This window comes from Polypterus senegalus, chromosome 6 (assembly GCF_016835505.1).
Source record: "Polypterus senegalus isolate Bchr_013 chromosome 6, ASM1683550v1, whole genome shotgun sequence".
NCBI classification, from domain to species: domain Eukaryota; kingdom Metazoa; phylum Chordata; class Cladistia; order Polypteriformes; family Polypteridae; genus Polypterus; species Polypterus senegalus.
In genome coordinates, this window is record NC_053159.1 from 166,024,170 (window position 1) to 166,048,880 (window position 24,711).

The window sequence follows — 24,711 nt, forward strand, 5'->3', positions numbered from 1 at the left end:
TATGTTTTCAAAATGTACTTTCAGGAATTGCCACTATTTGTCCTGATTTCAGGGAGTCCACTGGATTAAGACCCTCCCCCCAGGACCTCCTGATTTTCATGCCTCACTTAAAATCCTTCATATAAGATATGAACAGCCAGGTATATGTGTTTATTTACACTATGGTGATGACTTCCATCTTGATAATGTCCCAAGTCACCAGGCACATATTGACAACAAGTGATACTGGGAACATGACAGTAATTTCATATTGCTTCAATGGCCTGCACAGTCTCCAATTCTCAAACATGCTGAGCATATTTAGGATGAGGTGGAAAGGGCTGTTCATAGGAAGACTTTTCAGCCATCATATTTATAGCGGCTATAATTTACATAAGTTGTTACATTCCTGAGCAAGACATCTATTATCTTGTAGAATCCATTGCCCAAACCAATTCTTGCAGTTCTGAAAGCCAAAGGAGGCACAACACACTACTAGATACGTGTACCTAATAAACTGGTAAATCAGGGTATACTTTTCTGTCTTAGCCATTTGTTGTCACATCCCAACCAATACTTCTCCTCAGTACCATTTTGTACCTCTCTCTGCTTCCTAAGTATTCATGTGCATCATGTGACAGATGCACTCCTTGGTTATCATAATGGGGCTCAAATGGTCCAAACCCACTGCATAGAAGAGACCCCCTCACAGTCAGAGGACAGATTACTTATTAACTGACAGAGTTCTCCTTTGGCTTGATTGGCTAAGATGGTTGCTTTCTACACTTCTTGTGGGGTGTGAACCCAAGATTAAATCCTGGGAACCCAATGGGGTTACCTGTATGGACACTGCCTGATAAGCTCCTTTGATTAAAATGTTGATTGGCTCCTTTTTATTCCTTAATGAGTATGTATTACTGAATTTAAACACCAGTCATGGGGGATTAATAAGGCAGTTATTTTAATAATGTGTTAAAAAAACAAAAGCAGGATTGCTACAGAAAACAATTGTTCCATCGTGATCAAATTTTCCATAAGGTGCCGTGTTCGTCTATACAAATATGCCCTTCTGATGTCCCTCATCTCAACTGCTGAGTGTTTACGTCGTCTCAATGAATTGCAGTTCAGTGATAATGTCTCAAAGATGACTGTTATATGTCAATTGGAATAACAGCAGCTTTTTTTATTTTCCTGTAGGATTGCATTGAAAACCGTGGGGAGTTTCTTGGAAGTGCCTGTGGACCACATGGTCCTTATGTCCCTGATGTTCTTTTCTGGTCTATTGTTCTTTTCTTCTCCACGGTTACCATGTCATCCTTCCTGAAAGACTTCAAGACTAGCCGGTATTTCCCCACCAAGGTAACTCTGTCTTTAGTATTTAAAGATCAAAATAAGTCCCAGGATCATCATAGGCAATGTGGGTTTTGCATTTATTGACTGCAAAAACATTTCAATAGGTGAACGTTCCTTATATTTCATATACAATCAGGTCCATAAGTATTAGGACAGTGACACAATTTTCATAATTTTGGCCTCTATATGTCACCACAATGGGTTTGAAATAAAGCAAATGTTATGTGATTGAAGTGTAGACAGTTTTAATTTAAGGGGTTTACCAAAAATATCGTATGTGCAATTTGGAAATGACAGACATTTTTATACAACTACTCCCACCCCCCACCCCTTCGGGTTCTCAAAAGTATTTTGACAAACTAACATAATCAGAAATATAATGACCACTTTCAATATTTGGTTGAAAATCCTTTAAAATCAATGACTGAGAACCAGGGCAGTGCTCTTCCAACAGCGCCCCTTTGCGGGACCCAGGGACCATGACAGAGCTGCACTTCCAGACTCTATTTCCCATCAACCCCTGCAGTTGTCCAAGCTGGAACACCTCCAGCAGACCACTGCCACCTAACGTATTTGGAGAATGGAACTGCTTCTGGCCTCCGGCTTCTTCTGGTACATCCCCTGGCACCTTTCATCTCGGCAAGATGACCTGCCCTACTCCAGCCGGGTTGCCCATCTTTCCTCACACTGTATACTAGTGCAGATGAGCTGTTCCCAATTGGTTTGTATATACTGTAGATATTTCCAGTCAGGATGAAATTAATTTAAGTGTCACAATGTGTGTCTACAGGTAAGAAGCAGAGTGGCACACATGCCCTTTAGTGCAGCACTGTGCACTCTGTCATATTCACAGTGCTCTTATGCAGAGCTGTCCACAAGGCAACCTAATCAAACTGCCACTTCAGCCTACGCTGCACATTCAGTTCTGCCATTAATTGCTTGTTTGCCACGTGTTTCTCTGTGTGAGTCGTGAGAATGCAGGCCCATTTATCAGGCTTACTGACTTTCAGGGTCAACAAATTAATGAGCTTTCCCTCTTTTATTGTCTCCTGGCTTTTGGACATGACTGGCTTTTGGCAGACAGGATTTTTAAATGATTGCCTGTTATGAATATTATAATCAGCCTAGGTCTTTGTAAAAGTCACCAGCACCCTGCCTCCCTGAAACAGTAAACGGTAATAATCTCTTCTGCTTTTTAGTGTGTAACAAGCTAATTTTTTTGCTACTTTAACATTGAGCACCATGACATATTACCTTACAACAGCTATAACGAAGAACCAAGATGTTTAAAAATACATTTGGTGTAAATGCAAGCAGTAGAGTAATACTGTGGACTTTTGTGCTTCACCTGTGGATTGGCAGTTCACTTTAAGTGAGCATAATACACAACTGAAAAATAAAGCATCATAGATAAAGGACAAATATGTGACATTTCGAGGCACACATTCAGCCGAAAACTGTATGTGAAGCTCATGGAGCTTAGTGGGGAGAAGACATTAGCATTAAGATTTCATGCTCAAATTCATGTTTATTTTCACGAGTACAAAATACATTGAAAAAATCATTTACATGTTCAACCAACATACAACACAATGGTATTGTCCAGTGCTGTGATCAGCATAATTTCTTACCTACTGTCATAACAATCACGTTATCAGACTTGACCAGTGTTAGTCCTGTCAAGATTGCATTTTTTACATCTATGTATCACCATGTTATATTTTTAGTTGTATTATCGTGGTATTTCCCTCTACTTACCCTTTACCTATTTTCTTTCAAGGGTAAGTATGCTTGTCAAGTTCATTATCAGGTTGGTCTAATGTTGCACTTTAAGATTAACACATGCATACATAGCTATACGCATACACACAGAAACTCAACAGTGCCCTATGAATGATACACACACAGCTGGTTAACCTTTAGCACTTTAAACCACACAAGTGCCTTAATAATAACACAGCCTGTCACTCTCTCAGCACTTCAGGAGATTTACTTATTATCCGCATTAACAACATACGATGTTTTAAATATATCTCAGAACTAAATATTACTTTTGGTCTCCAAGAATATATTTAAAACATGCAAAGGCTTAGAATCCCTGACTATAGGCCATTTATCAGCCAAGAATGTCTTTCTTTACATACTGTTCCCCACTGTTGGGTGAAGCACACATCTGCAGCTTTAATAAACCTCACAACACAGAGGTAATGGCAAACCTCCGGCTGCACCCGGTGCCCAACGAAATCTACCTTTTTACTTCAATCACTCTAGACATTTAAGACAAAGCATAGAAAGTTAAAAGTAGCATGGTATTTATTATAGGAATAACACCAGTAGAACAAAGAATAATAGAATATAGGACTGGTAGTAAAGTTTGAATATATATATGTTCTTTAGAAAAAGCTTCTGAAAAGTTAAAGATGAGAAGGATATAAAAATATAATGAAAATATAGAACAAAATTTACAGATTTTGGACCCCAAAACATAGTTCTCATGGGCACTGCTGCTAGTCATATGATGCATGTGCCACATGACCAATAACATCATGTCAAATGTAGTGCTACAATTAAGTGGACAAAAATGTAGGAGAAAGACTGACAGGACTCCAAAAGACTCACAAACTAGGCCCAGACCTTCCCTGGCTCACCTTGTGATTGGCCTCAGCCCAGGCAGCCTGAACCCAAATTCCATAGGCAGGCTTCGACCTGCACGGGCTAAAAATGGAGATATGACTTTTAAAGTTCAAATAATACATAAAATGTCCCAAATAAAATGGGCAAATGCTAAATCTCTGGTATGTGGGACAAGTCCAACAAATAATCTTTATAACAAGGCAACCTACAGCGAACATGTCTGAAAAATCAAATCTAAAGACAAGCAGAAAATACAGTACATTCAGATAAATACACTCTTTTACAAACAGTGAATCACCGAAGGAAATGATCCCCAGATCAGGTCAGGTCAGGTTGGGGAGCATGCACTGGTACAACATGCTGTGTGATCCTGGCTGGCAGACATGTGGTCCAGTAAACCCACCCCTCCTTCGCCCCTCCGGAAATGACCGCATATCTGACACAGCCAGGTCTTACTTTGGCGTCCCCTGGCCTGGTGCAGCTGCTCGGGTCCTCAACAATGATGATCCTATAAGCTGGATCACCATTGGGGAATTGTGCCACATGGCAGTACTGCCATAACTGACGCTCCCTCACATCATTGTGTCTCATTCAGGATTCCGTGAGCTAAAGGTCATTCAACATAAAGGAGTCCAGTCTTCGTCTCAGGTCACTGGATAACTCCATGTCTCACAAACCAGAGACAAGAATGTCGCTGCCGAGGTAGTAAACCTTTCGAGGAGGTTGACATTCTCTCCACAGACAGACACACTGGTGATGGCTGTGTCCAAGAGGCTGAAATAAAAAAGCGGTTCCTCAGCAGTGACATCAAGGTGGCCCCACCTCATTTGGTTTAACTCACAAAACACAAAGAATGAATGCAACAATCATTAAAACATGATACTTACAAATCCGATAAACAAAATACTTTTAAAAAGAAACCTGATTTTGCATAAAGGGAGCCCAAAACAGAGTAAAGCATTAGTAAAACATTAAAACATAAAAAAATATACATAGAGATTTCATTTTCACATTAAAGCGTCTTTTTCTGTTGATTGGTGTCAAAATAGCTAAATTAAATCCACTATGATTCAGTGTTTTATAGCAATAAAATGTGAAAACATCCAAGGAAGTGAATACCTTTTATAGCCTCTATACATGCAAGGGGAGGCCAATCATTCCATTATGCTTGTCTGGTAGTCTTAATATTTGTTTATTTAGAAAACAAGGGGACACGTTCTGTTGTCAGCTAAGATGACCCAATACTGGAGTCCCCGAGGACACACAGAACATGAGCCAACAGTTTGGAAAAGTCTACCAAGTATGAGTAGGGCACCTTTTATGGCTAAGAGAGTCTGACTGGACCAGAAATGTAAAGGGAATGCATACCTAAGTGGAGTATCCAAAATCTATTTATCGATAAAGAAGAGAGAAAAATCGAGAAAGAAACAATGCAATGAGTTTGTGTGACTTTTTTTGCATGTGCAGCTTCAGGCTGTCACACAATATTGGCTCATTTCCTTTCTTCAGCTTTTGGATTTTGCAGTCTATCAGGTTTTATTTTATTTGACACCACTGATGGCATGAACCATCACAAGATGTTAACAGAGCTAACAGAATAATAGTACAATGAGAAATATAACAATTGAGCACTAAAACAGAATAAAGACACATAACCAGATACTAGAAATGCACCACTGGTAGACACCTGGAGGACATTAAAGTGTAAGTGACAGATTTACCCTGAAATGGTATAAAATTACTGAGTGGATATGTAGCAGCCATGGTAAGCAAAGTGACATGAGCAACGACACACAACTTTGAAAGCACCTTGATGAGATGTTTTGACAGATCGGGTATTAGCAAACCTGCTAGACAGACTGAATGTTCTCCTCGTGTTTGTTAAACATCCTATGTTGTTATGTTCCACTTACTATAAAGACAGAGTCGATAAACAATTGGACCTGGACCATGGACTATTGAATATACTGTTGTAATGTCTTTAAATAACTATTTTCTTTTTTTTTTTTAGGTTCGCTCTATCATTAGTGACTTTGCGGTCTTCATCACCATACTTACCATGGTTTTTGTGGATTACGGCCTGGGAGTTCAGACTCCAAAGCTTCAGGTCCCCAACGAATTTAAGGTACACATTACAGGCTACGTAATGTCCATTTTATTAAGTATAGCAGTGCATTTCCACACTAGTTGTATTACCCAGCATTCTGTTGTTTGAAATCTTCCAGCTGTTTACTGTCTCTGTACATGTTCTCTCCATGTCTTAATTTTTCAGTTTATCCACCACCACCTGTTAAGTTAATTAGGAAATGTAAATTGGCCCCCTGTGGATATGTGTGAGTGGGAAGGTGGCAATGATGGAGTGGAGTGGAACTCTTTTCCAGGTCTGGCCCAGTGTTGCTGTGATCGTCAATCCTGAATTGGAAATTAGTGAATGTTATTTTGTGTGCTTCAACATGTAATTTTCTGTATGGTAAATTAATTTCCACTTGTCTAAGGCTAATAATATCCCAATTCTAAATCATACATCTGCATACAATTTTTTTAGTTAATGGTGATTACGAAAACCAATTTTTTGACCTGCTTTTGTGGTACATTTGTCATTACACATGCTACGTTCCTTTGAAACCTGATTCACGACACTCAAGGCCAGAACATTCTCTTCCTGTCATGTACAGGAGCTAAAAATATCCTAATGTTATTTGAAAGCAGGGAGAAAGTTCGGCAAAGTGAAAATCTTAAAGAGCTTTGACTGCTATTGCAATAATGTCTGGCATAGCTCAGCAAGATGCAGAGAATTGAGAATACGGAGGATAAGTTCTCATTACCTTACTGTATGTACCTATCGCTGTATAGTTGTCATGTTTCCCAGTTTTTTTCCTGGCTTAAGTAAATTTTCTAGTTATACTGAATTATTATTTTACATGTGGTTTTTGTTTTATGTAATTTTTGTTATGTCAATACTGTCTAATTATCATGTATTGTGTACATGACCTTTTAAGTTGAATAACTAGTTTTCCATGGGTGGAACCGCCAAGAGGTGGGGCCACCATGATGTCAGCACTGAGGGACCACCCTCTGCCTTTATATTCAGGTAAAGTCGATGAGTCCCTCAGTGGTTCATTGAGAGTTGTTGGAGTTCATTGTCTGTGAGTATCATTATTTAATAATAACAAAAGACTTCTTCGTTTAAGTATGTGTTCGTTAATGTTCTGTGATTTTCTAACATAAAGAATTCCTGCTTTTTTCTCGTTTGGATAATTGATTATGATTCTTGGCTTTGTTGAAAGATAGGACATACTTTTGGTTATCAAATTTAGGCTTGGTTCGCATTTACGATTTTCATCTTCTAGTCGCCATTCCCTTTGTTTCTGTTTCTCCACAGACAAAACATTCAGGTCATATACAAAATATCAGAAAATATCTTGGCTATCAGGAGAAGTCCTTACTTGGAAAATTGTGTTTCTTAAGAAAAAAGTATGTAATATGCTAATAATGTGGCAGAGAAGGCAATGATTCTACCTCACAGCTCCAGGAGACTGGGTCACAATCTCAACCTTTTTATTGTATGTTTGTAGTTTGTGTGGAGTCCAATCTCCAATGTTCCTTACATATTCTAAACGTTCATGTCTGATTAACTACTGTAACTCATGTAATACTGTAGGTAATGAGAGTAACACAACACTTTGCTTACTATTTACCTCATAGAAATACCCAATTATACTGCAGGTTTGGCAAGAGGAGACATTACAGAGAAACAAATATGTATATAAATCAATAGAATTGACAGATTTTTTAAAGCAAAAATGTACCAACATAAGATTAGTACATTTCATTGAAAAGAAAACAAACAAAAAATAATAATAACAAAAACAAAATAATAATAACAATATATCTATTACAATAAGAGTCTAAAACTAATTATATATATATATATACAGTACATGGATTTGTTCTTAACAGTTCAGATAACTCTCAGAGTTAAATTTTCTGCTTATCTGTATTCAGATACAATGAATAACTTATTGTCAGGAATGTTCTAGAAATCAGACACCAAGATGTCAAATCATTGTGTGCAAAGAAGGAGAAGTCCAGTGGGCTGACTCACCATCCAAGTTAAATCCAGCTGAAAAAAAAATCGTATTTCTTGAAAAAGACACAGTAATTAGAAACCAACAACTCTATGCAAAACCTTATTAGAAAATTCCAAGCTCTATTTCTAATTCTCAGAATAAATTATAACTTGCTTAAATCAAAGAGTTTTTTTTTTCTTCCCATGATATAATCTTTCTGGCGAGATCTATGAGTGAAATTTGTTTAAAACTGGGTGGGGACAATTAGGCAGCTCATTGAGTGTCACACTTCTAAACCAATCCAACGTTTGGCCTCATGAAGGCGGTGCTCAAAGTAAGGGCGGAGATTTTGAACTGCAAAGATCAGAGGTCTCTCATTAACTTGGTCAGACAGACCGCAAGCTTCTGTTTATGATGAACCATCTAGAATAGAAAAGTCTACTATAAAAACCCTATTAGATGTATAAATATGTGTTGTGTATGGAGAAAGCACATTGCATGTTTTAAAAATAGGCACACACTGATGCAAGGGAACAGTCTTTCTATAACATCAGATTATACATTGGAAATCAAAGGCATCAATGGACGAATGATAAACATCAATGATAAATTGTCACAGGTGCTGAGTGTGCTCTCTGTTGGTCAGTTACATCCATAGTGTAGGAGTCGACGTAAGGTTTAAGGAATTGGCATCTACTGTATGTTTGTACAAATATGAATAGCAAAATATGCATTTTACGTAAACGGTGTGTCACACCCCATCAAAAGGACTGCCATTAAGAGAGCCTGAGGAGATGCAGATTTCAGTACACATCCAAATCAAAAAATCTGTCTAATGACACCAGCAGAAAAACGGCAAGGTTACACAGCATGCATCTTCTGGCTGCACAAATAACTGAGTTAACATTACTGTTGTGGCAAGCGGCTGGGGGTGGTACCCAGCCGGGACGCCCAGAAGGACCGAAAGAGGGACTACGCCTCTTCAGGACACCGAGAGGGCAGCCGCCCTGGATGGTATGGGGACCACGGGAACACAGCTTGGAAGCTCAACCCTATAGGGGCCTGTGGTCACCGCCAGGGAGCACCCAGATGCCTGAAGAGCCCTGGCCCTCAGCACTTCCGCCACTCCTGGAAGTGCTGGGAGGAAGCAGACCAAGGACATCCGGAGTGCTTCCGGGTGCGCAGCCGGTACTTCCTCCACACCAGGAAGGCCTGGCTGAAGTTCATCAGGAGGCACCTGGATTACGTACGGGTGATTATAAAAGGGGCCGCCTCCCCCCTAATGAGTTGGACATTTAACAATTTGGTAAAACCCTACCATGTTTAGCAGGTGTGTAAAATATTTTGAAAAACTGTTTGGGTGTTTGTTTCCATGTCTATGTGAATATTTCAATCACCCATCAACTCCACATGATAATTTATGGTTAGATCAGATAAATGACTGTCTCAGCAGGACAATAAATTAGTAGCAGCTAAGATAGGTTCTTCAACCCTGAATTCGATCAGCTAGTTTTATAAAGGACAACTGGTTTTACTGAAAATGGATACTACATTTACATTAGTTTAATGAATTTGTATTTTTTGTTTCAGCCTACAAGGGATGACCGGGGATGGTTAGTTAATCCTGTTGGCCCCAATCCATGGTGGACTACATTGGTAACTGTCATTCCAGCTTTGCTGTGTACCATCCTCATATTTATGGATCAACAGATTACAGCTGTCATTATAAACAGAAAGGAGCACAAGCTAAAGGTATACTGTCAAATGACTTTTATTTGTTTTATTTTTGTTAAGCAATACATAATTGTAGCATTCATAATTGGATCTCATTGCTGGTGGCCCCAGTTTGAAGAGAGTACTTCACATGAGTCAATAGCTCTACAGATCACTTTTCCACTCCATAACTAAATTGCAGCAGCTACATCATAACACAGTAGCTCTCCTGGACATCAAAAGAATTCAGTAGCTAATTATTGTCATTGATTTTATTATTCAGTTCCCTCAGTGCTTTCTGTGTAGGGTTCTTTGCATTAATACAGAGAAAAGGACTTTCTTTGATCCTGATGTTGCCATAAAAGTCTAAATAAAGCAAGTATGCAATGCTGATACTCATTTATGCTGGGCATTAATGCTGTTGCTAAGGAGCCAGTCTTTGGTGGCAAATATCATCTCAGATTAAAAGAAGGAACATTGCATACAGATTTTAGTTAACCTTCAAGGCATTTTAATGACTGTGTTCAGGCAACAAGAATGCTACCATGTTATTAACCGTGCTAACTCTTGTGAGACGGATGAGTTTCAGGGAATTTTTTGCATGTAGTTTTATCAGGATAAAATAAGCACCCTAATAAAGATCTTTTGGTATGCATCAGGAGTTTCCAAGCAGTGAGTTTCATTCATTCTGATGTCTAATTCACAGGACGTATGCTAAAACTCTAGGCAATGTCAATTGATAGTTATGAACTTAAAATCAATGAACTTAAAATAAGAGAGAAATAGTCTAAAATGTCGTATAACCATTGTTTAATTCTGATCAGCAGCTACACAAAAGGTTTTGGTGGAGGTCATTACTGTTAAAGGAGGTTATATCAGTTCTTAAATACAAGTACAAACAGTCTTTTTTGGACTTTTAGCTATGAAAGTTAGATCAGTGTGCTCAGTGTTGACAAGAAGAAGATGTCCAAACATTTGTCTGTTTTTCCTTTAAGAAGGTTGTGTTTGTCTACTGTTGTGAATGAGTTGAAGATCAGACCACATTGTTACTATGAGTAATTAACATAAAAAAAATCCACATAATTTCAAAGGGTTTGCAAAATTTCTTTTGCAATTGTAATGTTTAGATGCCTGTGGTCTTTTATGTTGTCGGAGATGGAAGTGGAGGGTCTTTATACCATGGAGACCCCATGGGATAGATTTTACTGCAAGCAGCATCTCAATCAAAGTCTGACTTCTGGTTATAAATGAACTTCTCGCTTAAGCTGTGTAGTAAGGGACAGTGAGGCTGAAGAGAGTGAGCCTGCCGCTGTGTAACATGACACTCCCATAGTTGCAGTTTATACGACAGAAGTCTGCCTGTTTGAGCATAGTGAAGTCTCATCGGCTCAACCTGATAAGCTACTGCTTTCTGATTCAGAGGCCCTGGGTTATCGGCCAACCTCTCTGTGTGAGGACTTGAAAAGGAGAGGAGCTGAAGTCTCAGTGATTTCCACTGGTTGAGTCTTGTTTTCCTTTTTTAAAACTATCCATTGTTGTTTATCTTTGCAAATCCTGTGTGAACCACTAAGGGGCTGTAAAGCTCCTCAAACGCCGGACACAACAGACATGGAGGCCAGTCTTGCCACAAAACACACATTTATTTATAGTGGGGAAATGCCTTCCCCCGTTTCCTACCGGAACAGCAAAGTTCACAAGCACAAACACAGCACAATACTTCTTTCTTCCTTCCTCTTTCTCTCCCTTCGCCTCAGTTCTTCCTCACAAGCTTTCTCCTCCACCTCCCAACTTTAGCTCCTCGACTGGAGTGAGGCGGCTCCTTTTATAGTGTACCCAGAAGTGCTCTCAGTGTTCCTTGACCTTCTTCCGGCAGCACTTTCAAATGTGGTGCAAGTGGTGCCCCAAAGGCCTTAGCCGTACCTGCAGCACCCCCTGGTGGTGCCCACGGAACCCAACAGGGCTGCTCCAAACTCCAACTCCCAGTGTGCCCTGCGGGGATCTGTGGTGATGCAGCAACCCTGGGGAGCTGCCCTCTTGTGTCCCACACATGCTGTCTCCCTCGGTCCGTAATGGCCCTGGCCATTCGTCACATCTTTTTTTTTATAATTTTTGTGACAATTCTGCCAACAAAATCCCCTCTTTTTAATGGCTTCTTATTGCTATAGCTTTCTGTTATTTATTGCTGAATGACCTTAAAACAGGAGTCAATAGGAACTAAACATACTCATTGTAAGTGACAATAAATGAATTGCTCCCCAAAGGGACTTATGATTTGCCTTTTTTTCAGCTGTTTGTAAGCTCCTAAACAAAGACAGTCAATGTTGGAATATATGTTTTCTAAATTAAGAATATAGGGTTTTCAGGTCATTATCGTCACATGTACAGAATACAGTAAAATTCTAATTTGCATATGTTAATCATCATGCAACATGCTGCCTCTCTCGTGATTACTGAGTAGAACAACCTTACCTTGAAACCTCTGTCTTCCTTATCTGAAATATTTTAGTAAATATTTGTTATTACTAATGACATTTAAGCACAACAAGACATCAAAACTGACATATTAGCTGGGACTGCAAAACTGCACACTACAGTTCATTAGTACTCTGAACAGTCCTCTGTTCTATTTTAAACTAGAACTGGCCATGTTGTTAAAATTGATGTTTGATTCTTTTTTATTTCAACCAACAGAAAGGATGTGGGTACCACCTGGATTTGTTCATAGTTGGAGTGATGCTTGGTGTCTGCTCCATTATGGGATTGCCCTGGTTTGTTGCTGCCACAGTTTTGTCCATATCTCATGTGAACAGCTTGAAACTTGAGTCCGAATGTTCTGCCCCAGGAGAGCAGCCCAAATTCCTGGGAATAAGGGAGCAAAGGTTCACAGGACTCATGATCTTTGTGCTGATGGGATCTTCTGTTTTCATGACTTCTGTTCTTAAGGTAATACTTTTGCATGGCATCATACATAGCTATTCATAAAATATATGTATTATAATATGAAGCCGCTTAGCATTTAACTGAACCAGCTATAACAACCATGTTTATATACTGTATATACAACATATTCATGTACCTCAGAGTGCTTTAGAAAAAATTAAAGAACAATAGTACAATCACAATGGAGACAAGAAAAATGTGTAAATTACAATAATACTTAAAAAATGTGAATTAGTGTAAGCCACCCTAGTTTGGAGTGTTCATAAGAAATGTAGCAATTAACTTCATGCAGTAGAAGTACATAATAACTAAGAATCGTTGCATTAAATACAGTATTTGAAATATTAAAATGTGTGCTTCAATCTTAAATGTTTAAAGTCTAAATATTGTTGATTTTAATAGAAATGTGTGATGTTTCACCCTCTGATTGAAGTCTATAGAGGGCTGGATCCTTAGTAAAAGATCAAAAATCAAAAGTAACATCATATACGTAATCACTGACCTGGAAATAATCTAAAATGATATCCGACATGCTTATGTTTGAAATTTGCCATTTTTAATCATCTGGGAGTGGCTCTTAGTGGGCTCTGACCACTGGTATAGAATCAATAATCAAAAATATTCTTATAGTCCTGATCAGCAAATTTGAAATAACACAAAACAATATTAGTGTATAGGTCAATATTACCAATCCTGATTTTATTGAAATTGTGTGAAAAGGAGTAGCTTTGACCCCTCATATCTCCTTAGGGGGTGAACCCCCTTTGGTTTGTTGAGGTGGTATGCACAAGTTCACGTTCTTCTCATCATTTCTACTGAAGACATCTGCTGGTTTACTGTACAATTTCCTGTACAAACTATGATCTAAAATGGCCTAAAAAGTAGGGCATTTTTGGGTCTAGAGGGAGAAAAATAGCGGGAATCCCAAAAAATGTTGATATCTTGCATAATTAGTCATCAGAGCAAGTTGATCGGTATATCATGTGGGGTTTCCTTGTGCCACTGAGTCAGAAAGCACAAAAAAAGCTAAAGTCATTTCAAAGCATTTATACAGTAGGTAATTCTTATGAATACAAAAATAGTAAAAGTTTAATAGAAAGATAAAAAATGAGTACAAGAAATAATAAAATCTGTAAGCATGGATTAAATGGCTATGAACTAAATTCCTTTATGAGTCTCTTCTAGTTTAAACGCATGATTTGTCTGTAGGTCCAAATGGCTACCCAGCTCACTGAATCTGCAGTTGTATTCTACAGCACCTTCAGAAAATATTCAGATTCCTTCACTTTTTTCACATTTTTCTGTGTTAAAACCTTATTGCTAATCATTTAAATTCAGTTATACCCACATCAAACAACACTCAATAACTCAGAAAGACAAAATAAAAACAGGATTTTAGCAACTTTTGAGAATGTATTAAAAATAAAGAACTGAACTACCACATTGACACAAGTATACAGACCCTTTACTATGGCACTTGAAATATGACTCAGGAGCATCCCATTCTATTGATCATTGTTGAGATGTTTCTGTAACCTGTTCAGAGTCCACCAGTGGTCAATTTAGTTGATTGGATATGATTAGGAAACACACACACCTGTCTATAGAATATCTGACAATGTGCATCAGAGCAAAAACCAAGCTTTGAGGTTGAAAGAATTGCCTGCAGAGCTTAGAGACACAACTGTGTCAAATCACAGATCTGAGGAAGGCTTCAGGAAAATTATGCAGCATTGAAGATTCCCAAGAGCACAATGACCTCCATAAGTCTTTAATGGAATAAGATTTTGAAGCAACCACAACTCTTCTTAGAGCTGGATGCCCATGCAAACTGAGCAATTGATGGACAGGTGACCAAGAACCCATTGGTTACTGTGGCTGAGCCGCAGGGAATTTGTGTGGAGACTAGAGAAACATCCAGAAGAACAACCACCACTGCAACACTAATCTGACCAGACAACACATGAAAGCCCACTTGAAGTCTGGGAAAAGGCACCTAAAGGACGTTTAGGCTATGAAAAAAAAAAATTCTCAGGTCTGCTGAAACCAAGATTCACCTGATGGAACTCAATTCCATGTGGCATGTCTGGAGGAAACCAGACACTGCCCATCACCTGTGCAATATCATTCTAACAGTGAAGCATGATGGTGACAGCATCAAGGACTGGGAGACTAGCCAGGGTGGAGGGATAGTTGAATGAAGCCAAGTATAGAGATATCCTTAATGAAAGCCTGCTACAGAGCACTTTGGGCCACAGACAGTACTGAAGGTACACCTACCAACAGGACAATGACCACTGGCACAAAGTAAAGACAACACAGGAGTGGCTTAGGTTTATTCGAATATCTCTAGAGAAACCTGAAAATTGCTGTCCACCTATGATCTCCATCCAACCTGATAGAGCTTGAGAGGATTTCAAGAGAAGTTTGGAGCTCCAATTTTGCTGGTCATCTGTTGGCTCATGTCATGTGTCCTTTCTGTTTGTCTGTCATTCAATGAAGAAAAGAATCCATTCAGAGGGCTGAATCCTTAAAAACAGGGCTATTAAAATGAAGAGAAAATTAGTTAATTAGCAGTGAAAACTGATCACTGATTAGAAAAAGGGTTAGAATAAAAACCTGCTGCGGCCTGAAGTTCGACACCCCGGCTCTAGGGCAAAGGTGCTTTGACTAGGTACTGAGTAAAGGGTCTGAATACTTGTGTCAATGAGATTTTAGTTTTTATTTTCAAAATACTTTGCCAAAATTACTAAAATTCTGTTTTCATTTTGTCATTCTAGAGTATTGATCGATGAGGCAAATGTGAAGTTATTTAACTTTAGCACAAACCTGCAATGTAACAAAATGTGTAAAAAGCAAATAGGGTCTGAATATTTTCTGAAGACACTGTATATGTTCCATATAACACAGTATACTGTTAAAGGAGCCAAGAAATGATTGAAATAATGTGGTGTTATTAAACCAATAAAACTGGAAAAAATAATGAAAGAAAAGCCCAAAAATATCAAACAGAAAGTGGCACAAAAATCCAGCTGCCACAGTGGGCCTGACTACACAGATGGTGTCCTGTCTGCCAGTTTTGGAGGCTTTTCCACTTTTCTGGCTCCCAATACCGCACTGAAGCATTATCCGTCTATTTTTCCACCAACTCACCTTCCAGTTTCCAGATCTACTTGTACACTGGGGAGCAACAGCTTGTAGATAACACCTAAAGTTCTGTTCCAGGCATTTCTGACAGTAACTTCTGTGGACAGACATGAGTTTATTATCTGAAAATGGTTTAACAATCCTAATTTAGGCCATACATGTTAAGGACAATGTTACAAGTGTTCAAGCATTTGTATTGATTTAATTTTAAACTGGAACCTTCAGCTATTAGTAACCATAAGAGGGTCACATCTACAGGGGAACCCTCCTACTGCTTAATCACTTCAAAGGACAACATGGTCACTGCTCTCGCAGCCTGGGACTTGTGCTGCTCTCTGTCTTGGCCTGAGATCTGCTGACTTACTGCTAGTCCTTCATGGCCTCACCTTCATTGCAGAAGAGAGTCAGGCATTCTTGTAAACTGTTAGGTTGCCTACTGTCTACTGTCCAATACAAAGCATCACCAACTTAGGGCCAGGCCCTGTTTCACTTTCTGTCACTTCATTGCCGTTACCCTTGGCCCTTCTGATACATCCTTTTCGCATACAGGGTACACTGACCCCCAGCAGTGCCCTTCCTTGATAACTGGTCTGATCATGTCTTATGCCTGTCAGCGCTTCTCTTTCTCTTTCTTAGGGCCTTGCTGGGCACTGCTTCAGCCCTATGCCAAATGTTCCTTCCCTGTTGACTAAACTATCACAGTGTTTATTTAAGTATTGTGAATTAATTCATTTATCTCGCCCTTTTTCCAGTTCATTCCCATGCCTGTTCTGTACGGAGTGTTTCTCTACATGGGGGCATCATCTCTAAAAGGCATTCAGGTAGGCACTTCTAAATAAGCTGTCCTTGTCCAAACTATCTGTTTCTTTGCCATGTTCTTTTTTTGTGATTGGTTTATTTATATAGTAAGAATAACAAGATGCATGCCTATAATCTCCTCTATATATTGTGGGGAACAGCCCGGACACAGACAGGTAGACATTGTTTTAAATCACCACACACGTTTATTTACACTATTTACAGAACAGTGAAGCACACACAACCCAGTGCCACAGCAGCAATCACCCTCAGTCCAGGCCCGTTCCTCAGTGCCTCTCTTCACTGCCTCCACTCCTCTCCTCCGAGCTCCGTCCTTTTCCACCCGAGTCTCGCCCACAAATGGAGGGAGAAACCGGGTGTCCCTGGTTTTCTTGCCCACAGCACTTCCGGGTGTGGCTTAAGTGCTGAGGGCCAGGACTCCTCAGGCATTCGGGCACCCCCTGGCGGTAACCACGGACCCCTATAGGGTTGAGCTTCTAAGCTCTGTTCCCGTGGTCCCCAAAGCCACCAGGGCGATCACCCCCACATGGTCTGGAGGAGGCGTAAGTCCTCCTCCGGTCCTCCTGAGTGTCCCAGTTGGGTAGCACCCCCAGCCACTCACCACAATATATATAAAATCCTAAGCCTAAAAGTGCAATGGTGATGATTTTTATGTCATTTTTTTTGTCACGCTTTAAATCGGGCTTATTTTAAAACCTATATATATATACAGTATGTTTGGTATCAGTCTTTTCAGAATTTACTGTATCAAACGTTAATGTGATGTTGTTAGATTTTCAGATTCTTTTTCCATTTTTAAATTCTAAACTATAAAATATCAAGAACTCACATGCCGTGAGGCAAGAGTTTTGTGCCAAAAGATTTAACCATGCCTGGGGCCAGAAATAAATGACAAAGAGTAGCACAGCTGCTGTACCAGCTTGTAAATGTTCAAAGTGCCGCGCGAGATGCAGCAGCCAGCCACCAGCTGATCTAACAAAAAGGAGGTTAAAAAAAAAACTGTATTTGTTTCCCATTGTATCACCGTTTAAGACAGGGGGGTTTCGGAGGAGCGACCGCATGTCCTTGAGGTGCGTTCAGTCCCCCTCTAAATAATGCAAGCGGCAGAGACGTGAAGTGGCTGGCAAGTGAGGCGGACGGGGGGAACCTCCTATTACATAATAAATAGATGGCCAAAAAAGGTTACAAATTCAAAGTCCCTCAAAGGAGGGCCTTTCTCACAGGCTTTACTCCCAGAGAAATAAGACTGAAATTTCATGAAATTCACATTTTTCCAATTTGTGAAGAGATGAGACAAAACCTCCTTAATGTGACCTATATGTAATTCAGAATCTTGGCACAAAAAATTATCAATGTACGCTAGTGCAAAAATGTCCAATAAATTGTGGAGAATGGCATAAACAAATGACTGAAAGTCTTCAAATGCATTTGCCAAACTATACAGCATTACAAGATATTTATTATGACTCATGTAAGTGTTAAATGTGGTTTTCCACTCACCCCTCTCACTAATTTATATCAGATTACACAGCATGCATTATGTAAATACTACATAAATGAAGTTTAGTTTAGTGAACACAGTAGTACATGTAATCTAGTCCAGAAGTGAAGAAATTATTGTAATCATTATTTAATTAAGGTCTCGTCAATTAATACATGTTTGGAGTATGCCACATTTTTTTGGATGCAAAAAACAATTCCAATCAGACTATTAGATTGGCGAATAAAACATGTGGGAAGATTCTCTATAATATAGTCATCCATTGATTTAGTCTCTGCACAAAGTAAATGATAAATGGAAAATTTACGGCACAATCTAAAAATGGTGGGATTGGAGATGAAGGGACTGTTATTTACAATAATCATCACTGAAAATTAAATTAATATCTGGAAGAGTAACCACAGTAAAGTGACTGCCATATTAACAACTAGACACAGTCTTGAAAACACTGTGGACCCCAAGCTGTTAGTTCCCTGTTCTGCCAATAAATCAATGAGAATATTTCTTAAGCCACAGAAAACTCAGAATAATTTTTGGGTTAGAACTGAGTAGAACAAAAAAGGAAGCATATTCAGAATAAAGGCTACCCATTATTTATAATTTAGTAGGAGTGGCGGTGAACTTTATTAGACCCTTCCCAAAAGGAACACCATCAATACTAGCAATACAAAGGGAAGCTGGAATTGTTTATTCACTAAGGTGCAATCCTCTGGAAAATCAAGAGTTATACAATTTTCTGCAGCACCATCTCTCTATATATAATTCAACGTCTGCCTGTCTGTCCTCTTTTCATTAGAGAACTACTTAATGGATTTAGATCGGGTTTTTTTTCTATAATTTGCTTGAACATTCCGGTTGATTCTACGACTTCTCTTATTGTGCTAAGTATTATAGTTCACATGCAGGAGAGAAATATTTGTGCTAATCCGAGACATCAGCTGAGGGCCGAGGGAAGGGGAAAGTGTGACGTCACGAGTGAGGTGCCTTGGTGGTGGGGGTACCTCCTCACTCACATGCCAGCCTCCATTCGAGTCGAGTTGGGCAAATTTAGGTGTGTACCTTCCCTCCGCTTAGCTTGTGATACCTGTTTGTTTATTGATTTTTTAAAGTTTGTCCCGTTTCACTACTATGCAGGCAGAGCTGCAGGGGAGAGGGGGCTCTTTAGATCTCCTGGAGATTTGGACAACCAGCAACTAAATAACTTCCAAAGTTTAAAGATAGATAGATAGATAGATAGATAGATAGATAGATAGATAGATAGATAGATAGATAGATAGATAGATAGATAGATACTTTATTAATCCCAAGGGGAAATTCACATAATCCAGCAGCAGTATACTGATACTACAAAAAAAAAAAAATTAAATTAAATAGAAATAAAAATGCATGTAAAAGCAGACAATAACTTTGAGTAATGCTAGCATTTACACCCCCGGGTGGAATTGAAGAGTCGTATAGTGTGTGTGTGGGGGGGGGGTCGATCTCCTCAGTCTGTCACTGAAGCTACTCCTCTGCTTGGAGATGACACTGTTTAGTGGATGCAGTGGATTCTTCATGATTGACAGGAGTTTGCTTAATGCCTGTCGCTCTGCCACAGATGTTAAACTGTCCAACTTTACTCCTACAATAGAGCCTGCCTTCTTAACAAGTCTGTCCAGGCGTGAGGCGTCCCTCTTCTTTATGCTGCCTCCCCAGCACACCACCGCGTAGAAGAGGGCACTCGCCACAACCATCTGGTAGAACATCTGCAGCATCTAATTGCAGATGTTGAAGGACGCCAACGTTCTAAGAAAATATAGTCGGCTATACAATAATAAAGAGATTTGTTTCCTTGTCTGGGTTTTAATAATGTATTTTTTATATATATAATATTTCAAATAAGGCATGTCAAATATTCGTGCATATTTCAGGAAGGCGTCTTAACTAAGGAAGCTGAGGTGTTTTTAGCGTATGAAGCAGATGCCATTTCAAGTGGTTTATCAGTAAGCAAAGAAACTGTAAATGAGCGAGGCACAGCATGTCCAAAAACAGTTGGGGTGCCGATGGAGCAAACCGCTTTTAAAAAGAACAAAAAAATAATAGAACAAGAACACACACTCGATGGCGCTACAATAAACTGTTGACTTGTCCGCCTTCCAAGCTGCTGTGGTGGTTTTCTTACAGAGTGCTTGTCTGGAGTTGAATTAAACTTCCTAGTCCAAAATGAGTCATCACCTTCCAGGAATGTCTCCCTTTTATAAGGAACTGACTGGAAGAGGAGGGGCTTCTCTGGCTTCATTGCCCTAAAGGGGCGGTTTCTCAATGCAGTGAAGGAAAAAGAAGACCAGACTTTTAGCGACAGTCCCCCTGCCATCCCAGGGTGGTACTGCATACCTTTGGTAAACATGGAAGGTGATCCTTTGGCATGTATGCATGACACAGGTCATTAGTATAAGTGTGGCAATGCTGATCAAAAATGAATTTGTTTTAGTTAGCAAAACCACCAAATTCCTTCAAATCCCTATAAAAACAATCTGGGTGGGAAATTTGTGGTTTAGCAACACACATTACCCAGTGGAACGATCTGTTTTAAAGCTGTGACTTCATTAAAAAGGTGCTGCACTATAGCATTAAACTTACTTAATTGCTATTTACTAATCTCCCATTTTCCTTGAGGTGATTCAATTCTTTAAGTACAATAATCATTTTGGGGTAACTCATGATTCCTCGTTATCTTAAAAGATACATACATACTGTATGTGTGTGAGAATTTTTGTAAGAAAAGGAAAAAAATTGCAGACGATGACACAGGCTTAATGACAGTAAGGACAGGCAAGGGGCTGCTTTGCTTTTAAACTAACTATGATGGATATTCTGGAAGAATTTGTTTATCTATCGTTGGATAACTTACACTGTAACCATTGGCATATTTATGCAGAAATTTTTGTGAAGTGAGAGAGGCTAGCAAAATGCATAAAATATGAAATACAAAACAAGCACAAAATAAACCTTTTTCAGAACAGTTCAAATTGAAAATTAATCATAAGAACAATAAAGATAAAAAGACCTATTTGCACATATAAAATATATCATATACCACGCGCATGACATTATTACGCGTCACTATAAAAGGCAACATTTTAACTTTGCCTTAAAACAAATAAATAGCATCACAGTCGTGACAGTCTACCCTAATACAGAATTTAGAAAGATAACTGAGGCATCAGATTTTGAATGGTTATCTTGTTTTGGTGATTTAGTCCAATTGATTCCTGATAGAATGACCTACACTTGTTATTTCACAACTCTTTAAAACTGCAGATTTTTCAAAGACATTTCTCTGTTTTTTAGACAAACATCACTTTCAATTAAGAACTCTTTATTGAAAATCCACAGATATTATTAATGTGATGTCTCATTTATTTCATAGACCCCTTCAGTGAGTATACATGATAGCTATTTCACCAACTGGACCATTTTATTGAAACTGCCACCTGAGCAAATGCCACACTCCTGTGAAATGACTCACTCAGACTAGTCTGTGTCTTGTGCCAATAAAATCAAACCGTTTTGATTTTGTCTTCATACGTAGTGGTGGGCTCTGTGTGCATGACAGCTGACAGCCAATAAATGCTCATCCAGAAGTACAATGCATAGAAAACAGCGCCCAGGAATAAGGCACGTGGGTGTTTTGGATCTCACAAACAGAAGAGAAGTTTAAGCTTGTCTGTCTGATGTCTTGTGCTTTACCTACCATGAGGCAGAGATTGTGGCCGAACTTGCCACAGCTTTTAGCCCTTTGTACAGCACCAGCTCAGTCAGGCGGCATACAGCTGGCTGTCAAAAAAGCTGCAAGGTCAGTACTCAGTCGATAATTGTGACATGGCTTTTATCGATATAGCGATTTCCGTCATTTAAATTGACATGGTTCAGAGATGCGTTTGCCGAGTGTGGTTAGAAAAGCTGAGATACCCCATGACTAGAACATGCGTAATGTGACATCAGCTTAAATGGGCTACACGGTGAATTTCAAGGAAGATATTCGGTTACCGGCAAAACACAGCACAGGGTGGTCCAGATCTAATTATGCAATTATGAAAAGGCGAACACATTGCACCCTCTGTTCGACTGACAACCGTCTTCTCGCCATTTTGGAATGCAGGACAGGTGCTGCCATCTATCGGCAACAAAAATAATTTTTTGTGAATTCTCTATGTAATAAACTTAATAAGTTACAGCGTAATGAAAATTGCATAATTAGATCTGGACCACTCTATAAATGTACTATTAAAAACACTGATGAGTTACTAGTAGCCTGTCAAAAACAATTAAAAATATTCATGAATTGCATAGTGTGGTTGTAGTTGCTAGCCAAAAACAGATCAGAAATTAAGGGATAAGTTACAGTAGATATTAACTGTAATCTTCATACTCAGTGCACTTAATACAACAGCAATCTTCTTTATACATACAAGGGCAAAAAGGCAAAAAGGTTATGATTATTATAATAACTTTATTAACTCAATAGCTTTAAAAAGAAATCTAAATAAATAAATCATACAATAATTAATAAATAAATAATGATACAAGAAAAAACTCTGTGTTTCACATACTCACAACTGTGTATTTGTCTATAAAGATAGTGAAACATGTATTAAGTTCAGAAGCCTTCACTGAATATTTCCCAGTCTCAGTATTTTATATATTATTTTATGACTGATTGCTTCTCTACTTTTCAGCTCTTTGATCGATTAAAACTCTTCGGAATGCCTGCAAAGCATCAACCAGACTTTATCTACCTGCGGCATGTTCCTTTAAGGAAAGTCCATTTGTTTACTGTCATCCAGTTGTCCTGTCTGATTCTCCTTTGGGTAATAAAGACGTCAAGAGCAGCAATTGTCTTTCCAATGATGGTAAATGTTTGTTACCTATTTTATTAAGAACTAAATATTAATGTGGACTTATGTACCACATCATAATAAGCAGTCAGCATAACACCATGAAAGCAGCTTCATTGAAATCATTTAGTGTAAATAATAACATTTTTAAAACATTTAAAGGAACATTCCACCTAAAAGTGATATTATTTTTATTTGTTACTTACCCCATGTAGTTGGTAGTGATGGCCAAGAAAATCTTTGATCTCATGTTGTCATGACGTTCATGTCTCTGTGGTCTCTTCTTAAGAAATCAGCAGACATATTGGGGGAGCATACAGGGTCATGAGGTTACTGGAAAGGAGTGTGTGGTGCTACCGACATCTATGCAAGAAGGTAGAAGTCCAAGTCTTGAGAGTCCTGGTGCTTCCTGTTTTGCTATATGGTTGGGAGACATGGACACTATCCAGTGACCTGAGATAAAGGCTGGACTCCTTTGGTACTGTGTCTTTTTGGAGAATCCTTGGACACTGTCTGGATTGACTTTGTGTCGAATGAGCGGTTGCTCATGGATTCCCGAATGAGGGACATTGCCTGCATTGTGAGGTAGCGTCAGTTACAGCAGTACAGCCATGTGGTGCGATTCCCCGAGGGTGATCCGGCTCACAGGATCCTCATTGTGGAAGACCCAAGTGTTCGGACCACGCTAAGGGAATGCCCATTTAACACCTGGCTGTGGCAGATAGAGGGTCATCTCCAGTGGTTGGGAATGTGAAGCGTATCTACCTGGGGGACTGCCAATTGGGATCCCAGGTTGTTGCAACGTACTGAACCAGTGCATGCTCCCCCACCTGACCTGACATGTTGTCATGGAGAACAGAGATAATAAAGTTTTTGATATAACAAGCGTCTTTGCTGAGCAATGCTGGACAACAGCTAACAATGTCAAAAACATGAAAAAAAATCTCATATTACTACATAAGAACATAAGAGATGTGAGAAATGAGAGGAGGCCAGTCAGTCCATCAGGTTTGTTTGTTAGCTAATAGCTAAGCTGTCGTAATATCTCATCCAGATACTTCTTCATGGTCTGTCAAGGTTTCTGCTTCAACTCCATGTCTCATAGTTTGTTAGAGATTTCCACATCTGTTTGGATAAAGAAGTGCTTTCTGGCTTCCCCTTATTTCCCACTGCTGTCCTAGAGTATGTGATTCACCACTAAGTTGAAAGAATTCTGCTGGATCTACTTTACTAGTGCCTTTGAGAATTTTAAAGTCCTGAATTAGGTTCCCATGAAGTCTCCTCTGCTCGAGACTAAACAGGTTTACTTCTCTGTATTTTTACAGTATGACATGTCCTTAAGTCCCATGATGCACCTGGTTGCTCTCCTCTGCACAGCTTCAAGTGCTGCTATGTCTTTCTTGTAGCAGTCTCACTAGTGTATTATATAGTCATCGAACATAGAACATCCCTTGATTTATAATGTATAGTTTTTATGATGTAACCTAACATTTTATTTGTCTTTTACATTGATTCTGCACATTTGTTAGATGCTGAAAATGTTGTGCCAACATAAACCCCTAAATCCTTTTCAAAGGTTGCTTCCTGTAGGACAGTGTTTCCCATCTTGCATATATAATTGATATTTCTTGTTGGTTATGTGTAGCACTTTAAACTTTTCTACATTGAACTGTATTTT

The 24,711-nt window shown here is 39.1% G+C and overlaps 1 protein-coding gene across 1 annotated transcript in view; it reads left to right on the forward strand.

Moving 5' to 3' along the window:
* Window positions 1–24,711, forward strand: part of LOC120531773 (sodium-driven chloride bicarbonate exchanger-like) — a 337,177-nt gene that overhangs the window by 297,594 nt on the left and 14,872 nt on the right. The window contains 6 exon segments of the mRNA XM_039757493.1: window positions 1,177–1,338; window positions 5,978–6,091; window positions 9,627–9,788; window positions 12,441–12,692; window positions 16,589–16,657; window positions 22,875–23,048. Coding sequence (XP_039613427.1) covers window positions 1,177–1,338; window positions 5,978–6,091; window positions 9,627–9,788; window positions 12,441–12,692; window positions 16,589–16,657; window positions 22,875–23,048 — 933 coding nt within the window.